The sequence below is a fragment of the Nerophis ophidion genome, linkage group LG08 (genome assembly GCF_033978795.1).
Source record: "Nerophis ophidion isolate RoL-2023_Sa linkage group LG08, RoL_Noph_v1.0, whole genome shotgun sequence".
Taxonomy (NCBI): domain Eukaryota; kingdom Metazoa; phylum Chordata; class Actinopteri; order Syngnathiformes; family Syngnathidae; genus Nerophis; species Nerophis ophidion.
Window position 1 is genome coordinate 59,685,189 of NC_084618.1, and position 12,532 is coordinate 59,697,720.

Here is a 12,532-nt window from a genome sequence, read left to right on the forward strand (position 1 = left end):
TTACTGTGTAACAAGTGACTTCCTTGCTCCGAGGACAAAGTTTGATTCCCGTGAAAAGGTCACCACGGCCCATAGTAAGACTCCTGGTTGAAGTTCAAACAGGCCTGCCCGGAACATACTGGCTTCATAGCAACGCCTGGCGCCATGGAAACGGCTGCCCATGACATCGTCGGTGAGCGAGAGCGTGCTGTGTTTTATATTCATCCAATGTCCTACTCCCTGTGTTGTTCTCTCTCCTCCAGTTATTGTGGATTAAAATTCATAGAATACAGCGCAGGGCGTCGTGGCATCATGATGTCAGGGGGTGAAATGGGAACACAATGGAGCTAAGTGTGCATGCCAGCCCATTTCTGTTATCACACATTCATATCAAAGAAGCATCAAGAGAGCCTCACAGATGTTCAACAGCTGCAGAGTTGAACAAGAAGACAATGCGAGCAGCCTTCATCTCAACTTAATCTCTACTATGATACAGAATGAGGAGAACATGAGGGATTTCCTTACTTCTATATGGCATCCATCCATCCATCCATTTTCTACCGCTTATTCCCTTTTGGGGTCACGGGGGGCGCTGGCATTTAGAGGGAAAAAAAACACAGGAAACAGGGAGATAAATTGCAAATTACACTACATGTTTCATGTCTGAGCGGAAGTTGAAGGGCTGTGGGCTCCAAAGCGATTGTACTCAGTGAGTACACCCCTCGTTTCAACAACCTTTTTCATGACATTGGGGACAATGCTGTAGAAATGTAACTTTAGAGTAGTCAGTGTGCAGCACGTATAGCAGTATAGATTTACTAAATGCACTGAAAATGAGTCAACATCAGGGATGTAGCACTATGAACACACTTCTCCCACATGCTTCCTAGTTTTCTACCCCTTACGGCGTACACACCCCAACCTTGCCGGGCCCGCGCTGCACAGAGGATTTTAAAAGATGTAGTTTATTTCCGGACTGGCCGACGCAAAACTACCAGAAAAAAACTACACTCAACAAGTTTTCATTTGATACCGCCACACGTAACGACATTATTTTGAGGATTTTGAAACCGCAATACCGCGCTATCAATTATTTTAGATCCCAACTATTCATTCATCGGACAGTTTTATCGGGCCAACGAGAGACTCTTATGACAGAATGTTTTCTCCTTGATTGTTTTTGTGTTCATCATAAAACCAAAATGTGCCCATAATTCTGAACCAAACTTGGCTGGGGGATTTCTGCTCTGCTCGTCCGCAGTACGCATGGGATAATGGGAGATGAGCTTACTTTTCGGACGGGCTCATTCAAAAGCGCCAGAAAAAAACTACACTGATTAGAGCACTCCAAGTTCTCATATGATACTGTCACATGCCATGCCATTATTGCTGACATTTTTAAATTCACGAAACATGATTACCACATTTGAGCATTATGTGAAAAATGGATGGATCATGGAAGGATTGGTGTGTTTTATTCCTAAACATTCCTGCCACTTCATTTTACACACTATGGCATTTTTAGTAAGTTTTCTTTTTAAAATAATAATAACACAAAAACACTGTAGTGTGGCCTTAATAATGTAACAATATCAGACTCACACGGAAAACACCCTTGATGTGAAAGTGTGTGAGGTATTTTCATGATTTAAAAGTCAAATTGTCAGTTAATCTCCCGAGAACCAGCATTCTCCAGACTAATACAAACATTGAGGACACAGTTTCTCGGGAAGTTAAAATTTAAAGTTACACTGGTTGTTTATATTTGTACATTACATTTATATGTGTGCACTGGGGGGAAGTAAAGCTGCTGCTCCTCCACATCGAGAGGAGTTAGATGAGGTGGTTCAGGCATCTGGTCAGGATGCCACCCGAACGGCTCCCTAGGGAGGTCTTTAGGCCACGGGGAAGACCCAGGACACGTTGGGAAGACTATGTCTCCCAGCTGGCCTGGGAACATCTCGGGATTCCCCGGGAAGAGCTGGACGAAGTGGCTGGGGAGAGGACAGTCTGGACTTCCCTGCTTAGGCTGCTGCCCCCGTGACCTGACTTCGGATAAGCGGAAGAAGATGGATGAATGGATGGAAGTACTGCACCATTTTTTGTACTGGAAATACCTGTTTGTGGTTGTGAGTAAGGGGCTTCACGGTGGAAGAGGGGTTAGTGCGTCTGCCTCACAATACGAAGTTCCTGCAGTCCTGGGTTCAAATCCAGGCTTGGGATCTTTCTGTGTGGAGTTTGCATGTTCTCCCTGTGAATGCGTGGGTTCCCTCCGGGTACTCCGGCTTCCTCCCACTTCCAAAGACATGCGCCTGGGGATAGGTTGATTGGCAACACTAAATTGGCCCTGGTGTGTGAATGTGAGTATGAATGTTGTCTGTCTATCTGTGTTGGCCCTGCGATGAGGTGACGACTTGTCCAGGGTGTACCCTGCCTTCCGCCCGATTGTAGCTGAGATAGGCGCCAGCGCCCCCCGCAACCCCGAAAGGGAATAAGCGGTAGAAAATGGATGGATGGATGGATGGTTGTGAGTACAGTATGGTTATACCTATTTGGGCATTTTTACCAGGCTTTTATTTTTTAATTTTTTTAAAGTCAGTAAAGTAAACCCTCATTTAGTGCTCTCAATTGGTTCTCGGGCTGACCGCAAAGTAGGAATTAAAACCATTAAATATTTTTATTGCAAGAGCATTAAAAACTGTTTACGACCATCCAAATGTTTTTCAACATTATGAAAGCCCTCTCGACATGGAATTTTATCCACATAGTCACCTTTATTCTTTAATCCAATATTGTAACGCAGCTTGAGGCTGATACTGAAGAGTGCGCTTTGGTTGGTTTGGGCTCATCAACTGGCCAATAATACTGTAGTATTTAGTTATTTTGCATAATTTAGGCCAAAAATACATATAATATATTTTAAAATCCAAAAGAAAAAATATATAACTGATAGAATCAAGCTGCAAACCTGTGGCAAGGGACGACTGTATTGCAATACTACAGTACCCTGGCCTTAATAATGTGATGGCATTGTACGCTGAGATTTTTTAACTCTGGTCAACAAACAGCTCTAATTGTCTAACTAACAAATAGCAAGGTAGATTTATCTTGCCCACAGTCAAATATGTTTATTGTTATCGAAACAAACATGAATTCCAACAAGTACTAAGAAAGATTAAGGCAGTGCTACATTACAAAGTAGATAAACACAGTGATCATACTAAATATTGAAATTTTTTAAAAGTTAAAGTACCAATGATTGTCACACACACTCTTAGTGGGGCGAAATTATTCTCTGCATTTGACCCATCACCCTTGATTACCCCCTGGGAGGTGAGGGGAGCAGTGGGCAGCAGCGGTGCCGCCCCCGGGAATCATTTATATGTTCACTGTGAGGTGTCCTTTTTTGGGTTGCCAGATATTTCAACAATAATTGCTGTGTTTTGACCTATTTTCAGTGGCTGGTAATTTTATACTGATATACAAGCTGTACAGTGACTACTCTAGTGGCTTAGCTATGATAAAACTGAGAAAAATGAGGGGTTTACTCACTTTTGTAACATACTTGATCGATGCTGCTCGTGTGGTTTTGGTGGGTTTCAGCCGCCACCTTTCCCAAGTTTGTAGACGTGAGAGGGTGCATGTCAGATGATCCTGGGGTTAGGGATCAGATAGCCCCCCGAGCCCTTAGGCAAGAAAGAAAAAACATTCAATCAATCACTGACAACAAAATAAAGGTAGGCTTACGCTAACTTCAACTTTGCTAATGTCAATATGTCTTGTGTGTTGGGTCACTCACGCCATCTCTTGTGTCTGGTGAGTGTCGGTGCAGGTTGGTGGAAGTAGACGCATGCCAGGCCGTGCAGGCAGCAAGTTGTTGACGATGTACACACTGGCATGTTGTGCACTCACCTTCGGGCTGATAACCACGCTCACATGCTCGATAGTTCATGCGTGCAAATGCATAATCATTATGTTGGGCTGGGTAAGTCAGATTTTGGGGTTTCACTAATGTGACGCAGAGTGTATGAACAAATGTATTGGGACACGTCTGTACGGTTTCTTAGCTCAACATCCATTTTATTACATCTTCTCAATGAACAATACTATAGGAATGACACGTTTAATGTAGTTTAGATTAGCCTCTGTACAGCTTGTATAAATTTGTCAACATTGGAGGCTTGCATGTTCCTGCTACAAAGCCATGAGGACTCAAGGAAAGCCAAAGAAACAAACACTGGCTGTTTTCTTCTATGAAGTTCTCTCTAAAGGGATTAAGGGTTTAATGAACGACCGATTCCTGGCCAGAAGTCCGGGCGATAGGCAGGCAGAGGGTGGGTGTCACCAAAGAGCTCATGTGAAGGTGGGCCACTCAAGTATTAGTGGGATTAAAGGAATACTTTGCACTGAGTTAACCCAAATAGGACACAACAATTAAATAATATGTAATGTACTGTAATTTCCGGGCTATAGTGCGCACCTAAAAATAAGATGCAACCACTTAATTTTTGGATGAATTTGAATTTGTACCCATATTGGCCGCACAAGTCTTTCAGCCGCAGTTGTACACATTGCACATTAAATATTTACAGTCGCTTGCGTTATTTTACAACTTTAACAAAAGTTCTGTTTCATGCGGGATGATTGTTTTTCTTTGGGGCTGCGTTGTGTGAATTTCGTCATGTCTTCTCCATGATGAGGGTGAGTCCATAACAAGCTAAATGGCTGACTGGATGGGTGTGTCAGTGCAATTAATTTAATGTCAACAATTTATTTGGTCTACCGTGACACGTTCGGCAATCTCATCGGTCTGATGTGACAAGGCTAAACTTATCGGCGGCATGTGGTACTTGTGAACCCAAAGAAATATCCATATATTAGTCACAGTATTGTATAAAGCGCGTCTTGGTATGATTATTCGATTTAGAATTTATTCCCTATTCCAACCAATTCTCTTTTCAAAACAGTAACAGTTACACAATCTCCTCTTGGCTGCTGTTGTATGAGGTATCCAGTCATCCCTTGTTTATCGCTGTTATTTGGTTCCGGGCATGACCACGATAAACACATTTCAGCGAAGTTTAAATCAATAATTATAAATTAAATATTTTTATAATTAGAACATAAACAAATGTTTGAGACTTCTAAATACGTTTTTCAACATTATGAGAGACCTCTAGGAATGAAATGACACCCTTTACACTTTATACAGTGGGACGAAAAAGTATTTAGTCAGCCATCGATTGTGCAAGTTCTCCCACTTAAAATGATGACAGGGATCTGTAATTTCCATCAGAGGTACACTTCAACTGTGAGAGACAGAATCTGAAAAAAAATCAAGGAATTCACATTGTAGGAATTTTTAAGAATTTATTTGTAAATTATGGTGGAAAATAAGTATTTGGTCAACCATTCAAAGCTCTCACTGATGGAAGGAGGTTTTGGCTCAAAATCTCACGATACATGGCCCCATTCATTCTTTCCTTAACACGGATCAATCGTCCTGTCCCCTTAGCAGAAAAACAGCCCCAAAGCATGATGTTTCCACCCCCATGCTTCACAGTAGGTGTGGTGTTCTTGGGATGCAACTCAGTATTCTTTTTCCTCCAAACACGACGAGTTGAGTTTATACCAAAAAGTTCTATTTTGGTTTCATCTGACCACATGACATTCTCCCAATCCTTTGCTGTATCATCCATGTATTCATTTTGGTATAAACTCAACTCATTTTAAGTGGGAGAACTTGCACTATCGGTGGCTGACTAAATACTTTTTTGCCACACTGTAATAGTATTGCTGTCTGAGGCTACGCCAATCAGTGGGCACAACACCGAGCAGAGCGCTCTGATTGGTTTGGTCTTCTCTAGTGGCCAATACTTCTGTAGTATTGATATTTTTTTAATATTTAGTTTATTTAGGCATTTTTATGATTGAAAATCCTTATTTTAGGTAAAAAACGTTGCAGAACATGCCACAAAAAATTATCTGCAATCTGGTCAAGCCGCAATATTTGTACGACGACTGTACGTCACATAAAATATTATATAAATTTCATTTTTGAACATGGCTTCACGGTGGCAGAGGGGTCAGTGCGTCTGCCTCACAATACGAAGGTCCTGCAGTCCTGGGTTCAAATCTAGGCTCGGGATCTTTCTGTGTGGAGTTTGCATGTTCTCCCCGTGACTGCGTGGGTTCCCTCCGGGTACTCCGGCTTCCTCCCACCTCCAAAGACATGCACCTGGGGATAGGTTGATTGGCAACACTAAATTGGCCCTAGTGTGTGAATGTGAGTGTGAGTGTTGTCTGTCTATCTGTGTTAGCCCTGCGATGAGGTGGCAACCTGTCCAGGGTGTACCCCGCCTTCCGCCCGATTGTAGCTGAGATAGGCGCCAGCGCCCCCCGCGACCCCGAAAGGGAATAAGCGGTAGAAAATGGATGGATGGATGGATCATTTTTGAACATTCTGAATTGATTCAGAATCGCATTACTAAGAACCGGGATTCGGATGTTATTATGATTTTGTTTTATCACCCCTCACGGTTTATTATCCGAAAATTACGGTAGTTTACAGCGGTCCACATTATTAAGAAAAATATACTCATTCGGACCCATTCAGCATTAAGTTTCTAACTTTTCCTCTTATCTTTCTTCCTCTGTGATTTCCTAAAAGGAGTCCATTCAAATTCATGACGTGTTCTTAAACGCCCAAATTGTTCCCACCTGTGGTTCTTAAATTGCTGAACACCAAATGGTTAGCGCGTGCGTGTGTATCATAGTTCGTATATAAATACGCCCTTATTTCTCCAATATGCAAAGGTAAACACCCTTAATTCCGTAATTTGCACAGGTAAACGCCCTTAACTCCCCATATAAGGGCACAATTCTGGCGGAAAAAGCCAAACATCAAACAGACGGAGAAAACACAAACAGATTACAGAAGAGAAATTCGTATTATCCCGCGGGGGAATACATATAGTCAAAACGTAAATTTAAGAAAGGAGGGACTGCTTTCAGTAGCCTAAAGCGTTCAAATAAATATCCATCACTTCGGGCAAATAAGTCAACACGGTTGTGAAATATGCACTCCCTCGCAGGGCACGATCTGTGGCATCTTGCAGTAGCAGCAAGAGCGTGTGTGTGTGTGTGTGTGTGTGTGCGCGCGCACGGTATTTTGAAATGTTTAGCTGTCTGTCTATATACATATAATATATATATATATATATATATATATATATATATATATATAGTATATGATATTAATTTGAAATTAAACAAGAGAAGTAAAGGTACTCATCACACTGAATAACAAATAGGCCACCCTAAGAGACTCGTAGATTTTGTTCTTACCTACGAACAAATCCCAGCTAAGAAAACATTATGAATACAAAAATCTCCCTAAAAACTTCGAAAGTGGGCCTTACAACATTTTTTCTTAAGAACGGTTGCTGAATGGGGCCCATCCGTCCATCCATCCATTTTCTACCGCTTATTCCATTTTGGGGGGGCGCTGGCGCCTATCTCAGCTACAATCGGGCGGAAGGCGGGGTACACCCTGGACAAGTCGCCACCTCATCCATTGAACTTAATTTTATTGGCAAAATTTAATAAAACTAAATTTAATTCAAATTCATGATAAACAAATAATTGAGAATAAATCACATGGATAATACAACCCTAGTAGTGTCATTTTTAATATTTTAATAATTAATCTCAACAATCAATAGAAACATATGTCAACACAATACTGCAACCACAAATAACAAACTATTATCATCACAATCATCATTATCATCATCATGATTACCATCGTTGTTATTAATAGTATCACTGGTATTGTTATTGTTATCATTATTAGTATTATGACAAAAATGGCGAGGCAATTGTAACAGGTGGGACATTGTCAAGTGAATTTGAGTCAAGGGGCGCGGCCCAAACGAGAGAGAGAGAGAGAGAGAGAGAGAGAGAGAGAGAGAGAGAGAGAGAGAGAGAGAGAGAGAGAGAGAGAGAGAGAGAGACTTTGCCATTATGAGACTTCCAGTGCCGGTGTGGGAGGTCCTCACGGCGTTTCTACCTGTTGGAGCCCACCATCCTTCCCCACGCTCATAGTAGATCTGCTGCCCTCCTCAAAAACATGTTTCCGAGGATTTTTTCTTACGCCTTGCTGCTTTTTGTCCACGCAGCGCCAATCTCCCGTGGATTTAACATAGATGAACGCTTCCCTGTGATCAAAGAGGGCAAAACCAAAGGGAGCTTCTTCGGACTCTCCGTGGCCATGCATGAACAGACGCAGGGCCCCAGCAAATATCTGTAAGTCACGCGTTTCTCTCCCTAAATGCTCCACTTTGCTGTGTTGCTTCAAACAAGTGAATGTGAGCTGACACCTGTTTCGGTCCAGAAGGCGGAACCAAATCCTCCCACCTTATAGCGCACCCAAAAAACCCCCACTATCTGTGATTGAAACTGTATTAGTAGATTGCACTGGTCAGTACAGAATCCGTACAATTGACCACTAAATGGTAACACCCCAATACGTTTTTCAACTTGTTTACGTCAGGGTCCACGTAAATCAATTCATGGTAATTTAAAGTGGCGCACCTGCTCTCTATATATACACTTTACAGATACTTCTGTTTATCAAAAGGTTCTGTAAAGTCAAAAAGTTGATATAAGAAAGTGTAACCAGTGGACAGTGTCACCCCACAACCAGCAGATGGTGCTGTTTTGTTTAATTTTTCTCTATAGTCATTATATTATCCATCCCATCCCATCCATCTTCTTCCCGGAATCCGAGGTCGGGTCATGGGGGAAGCAGCCTAAGCAGGGAAGTCCAGACTTTCCTCTCCCCAGCCACTTCGTTCAGCTCTTCCCGGGGAATCCCAAGACTTTCCCAGGCCATAGTCTTCCCAACGTGTCCTGGGTCTTCCCCGTGGCCTCCTACCGGTCGGACGTGCCCGTAACACCTCCCTAGGGAGGCGTTCGGGTAGCATCCTGACTAGATGCCCGAACCACCTCATCTGGCTCCTCTCAATGTGGAGGAGCAGCGGATTTACTTTGAACTCCTCCGGGATGCCAGAGCTTCTCACCCTATCTCTAAGGGAGAGCCCCGCCACCCGGCGGAGGAAACTTATATTATTTTATATAACTTCAACGATCTTGTATTAGGCTGTATTTAATATGTCTCAAAAGACCCACAATAGAGTATTTAAAGTGTGCTGCCCAAACTTTGACGATCTGTCGCTTCATTTCTGTTTTTTCCTTGTTTTGTATTCACTTCCTGTCAGTGCTCTTGTTTTGTTTCAACTTCCTGCTTGTCCTGCTGAGCGCTGTGTTTTTTTCCCCTCACTTGCTGTTGATTAGCAGCCGGTCCACACCTGTTGCCAATCTGCATGTTCCTATTTATGCCCGTCTCGTGCACTCCTCAGCGCTTGATTTACGTTTGGTTCTGTTACATGCAAGACTGCTTCCTTCTTTGTTTAGAGTAATTAAACTCTTCTTACCTTCTCATAGTTCTCCTGTTTCTTGCATCTTGTTCCTCACACAAACGCTCTCCTTAATGCTGTCTGTAACTTTGATGCAAATGAGCTAGCAGGGTTTGTCCATGTGTTGTGTATACAGGAAATATATATATATATATATATATATATATATATATATATATATATATATATATATATATATATATAGGACAGCACGTTGGAAGAGGGGTTAGTGCGTCTGCCTCACAATACGAAGGACCTGAGTAGTCCTGGGTTCAATCCCGGGCTCAGGATCTTTCTGTGTGGAGTTTGCATGTTCTCCCCGTGACTGCGTGGGTTTCCTCCGGGTACTCCGGCTTCCTCCCACTTCCAAAGACATGCACCCGATGATAGGTTGATTGGCAACACTAAATTGGCCCTACTGTGTGAATGTGAGAGTGAATGTTGTCTGTCTATCCGTGTTGGCCCTGCGATGAGGTGGCGATTTGTCCAGGGTGTGCCCCGACTCCTGCCCGATTGTAGCTGAGATAGGCACCAGCGCACCCTGTGACCCCAAAGGGAATAAGCGCTAGAAAATGGATGGATGGATGTATATAATATATAATATATAATATATTATACATATATATATATATATATATATATATATATAAGGCGCCAGCGCCCCCCGTGACCCCAAAAGGGAATAAGCGGTAGAAAATGGATGGATGGATATATATATATATATAACATGAAGTGTGTAATAAATCCAATAGTTTGTGATGTGTGGGACTATGTGTGAGCATTAACTACTGAGTGTTACTGTGAGTGTTGATCGAGACAGAGAGACGGAAGTCCAATAAGGGAAGAGAAGGCGCGTAGATCCGTAAGACAGGCAGGAAGTCGGGGCGATAGAGTGGCATCGAAGGTCCGTGTCCAAGCGGTAGGTCGAGATCCAAGAGGCAGCCAGGGATGCAAAGGGAACACGGGAAGACGAGACACAGCTCGTAACGTGGGAAGGAGGGCAGGCTGCAAGCAGGACGATAAGGAGGACAAGAGACAGTCAACACGACGGAGTGAAAGAAACACAGAGAGAGAATGCATTGTTCAGTTCAGTTTCAGTTTATTTCGAACATGCATATAATACAATGTAGTACATCACACAATTCCAGTTGTTTCATTACAGCATGTCTGAAAAGGAGTAGGAAGAAGCAGAGCTTATTTAATCCTACCCCTTTTCAAACCATAGCGATTTTATCGAGCTAGATGATCGCTTACTGTACAGGAACAGATAACTACGTTCTGGCACAGAATGCAGGTTTGCACTGGCATAAGAAGGCAGGTCTTCTGATCAGTCACAGGTGCGCTGATTGCTGGTGATTGATTGCAGCTGCCAGTTTATTGAGGAATGCGCAGCGGCATACGCTATCGCCGTGACACCATGTCGGTCTTCGACAATTTTTGTGGCTCCAAGAAATGTTTTTGTGCACTTAATCCGATTTCACATGCCCCATCAGTCTGTACATATATCAACCCTGATATTAAGGAGTGTAGACAAATGTTGACAATAACATTTGGTGCTGACAATTTAATTTGTCCAGAGTAGAATATTTCCCCCGCCTCTATTATATACAATAAGCTAGATCCGGGGTATCAAACACATTTTAGATGGGGGGCCACATGGGGAAAAATGTACCCTCAAGTGGGCCGGACTGGTAAAATCACGGCTCGATAACCTAAAAATAAAGACAACTTCAGGTTGGTTTCTTTGTTTAAAAATAGAACAAGCACATTCTGAAAATGTAAAAATCATAATGTTGTTGGGTTTTTTTTCACACTTACATGTTGCGGTTAATAGTATTCTACCTTTATTTGTCATTATTTATACTTTCTGAATAAATGATGTGAGCAAACTCATCCCGCAGGCTGGATAAAACCTGTCCACGGGGTGGATCGTACGTTTTTCCAAGATTGCGCTGCTGTAGTGGCTGCTGTTGGCAGGGGCTCTGTGCTCTTGTGTCATCCTTTTGTGTTTCCCTATTAGATTAGATTAGATTACATTAGATTAGATAGTCCTTTATTTATTCCTTCAGGCGAGTTTCTTCAGGAAAATTAACATTTTCAGCACAATCCCATTCAAGATCAGACAAACATTACAGGGAGACAGAACAGGATCGCTGACGGGTCTGCCGGCTTCCAGCGCCCCTTACAAATAAAGATGTGATACAGGTAAAATAAGGGGGGGGGGGGGGGTGGAATAGGAGAAAAAAATAGAAGATTAAAATAAAATAAAATAAAATTAAAAAATAAGTCTAAGCCTAGGCCCTGGAGAGGGGGTCCAGACTGAGGCCAAGGGAAAAAAACAACCACAACTCATAGCCATAGTACACATCCCTCTCACATGTGTGTAAAAGGTAAACATCAAACCCCAAAGAACACAAAGGACTTTAAAGACATTAAAGCAGCAGAGCTGATACAACCAGCCACTTCTACATACAGCTATGAATAAAAAGTAAAAGAAACCTATACACTGTGGTGGCCTCTGTGGTGTCCCACGCCATCGTCCGCTGGGGTGGAAGGAGCATGGCCAGAGACAGGAGCAGACCCAACAAAGCAACCATGAGAGCCGACTCCACTCTCGGCCGCTAACCAACTCTCGGCCACTGTCCAGTCCGCATGGATAAGCGAGCTCTTGTTTTCATTTGTTATTATATATATATATATATATATATATATATATATTTTATTTTATTTATTTTTTTTTTTTTTTGCCTTTTGGTTCGGGACCCTTTGGGATTGTGTGACAAGTAGTGGCACTTTCGGTGCTTTTTTTTTTTAAACTTCTGGATCTGCCTCCCGGGAACCTTTTGGCCATGGAGACCAGCTGCTGGGTCTGTGCCACACCAGAGTCCGTTTGGAGAGACTGGAGGAGATGCAGATGAAGAGACAGAGCTGGGGAGCTAACACTGAGCGCCGGGACGGACAGGCTTCACAGTGTCTTGGCACAATGAGCATGTATCGGACACCGGTCTTCTGAGAGGTATCCTCGCTCATCCATGCGGACTTGACACTGGCCGATAGTTGGTGGGCGGCCGAGA

General features: G+C 42.8%; 1 protein-coding gene and 1 long non-coding RNA gene across 4 annotated transcripts in view; one reads left to right on the top strand and one right to left on the bottom strand.

Annotated features, from left to right (window-relative positions):
* Positions 1–1,475: 1,475 nt before the first annotated feature.
* On the bottom strand, positions 1,476–5,714 carry LOC133557099 (uncharacterized). 2 transcript variants are annotated; one of them, XR_009807692.1, is made up of 4 exons: positions 3,779–5,714; positions 3,532–3,665; positions 2,097–2,291; positions 1,476–2,028 (listed from the first exon to the last, which is right to left on the bottom strand). It is a non-coding gene; the product is annotated as an uncharacterized LOC133557099 (long non-coding RNA). The 2 variants fall into 2 exon arrangements; XR_009807691.1 differs by having other exon boundaries at positions 3,532–5,714.
* Positions 5,715–7,992: 2,278 nt separating this feature from the next.
* Positions 7,993–12,532, top strand: part of itga3b (integrin, alpha 3b) — a 90,243-nt gene continuing 85,703 nt past the window's right edge. For both annotated transcript variants that reach the window (XM_061909144.1, XM_061909145.1), the window contains exon 1: positions 7,993–8,286. In XM_061909144.1, the coding sequence (XP_061765128.1) occupies positions 8,111–8,286 (176 nt within the window). In that variant the 5' untranslated portion in view covers positions 7,993–8,110. The remainder of the gene's footprint in view (positions 8,287–12,532) is intronic.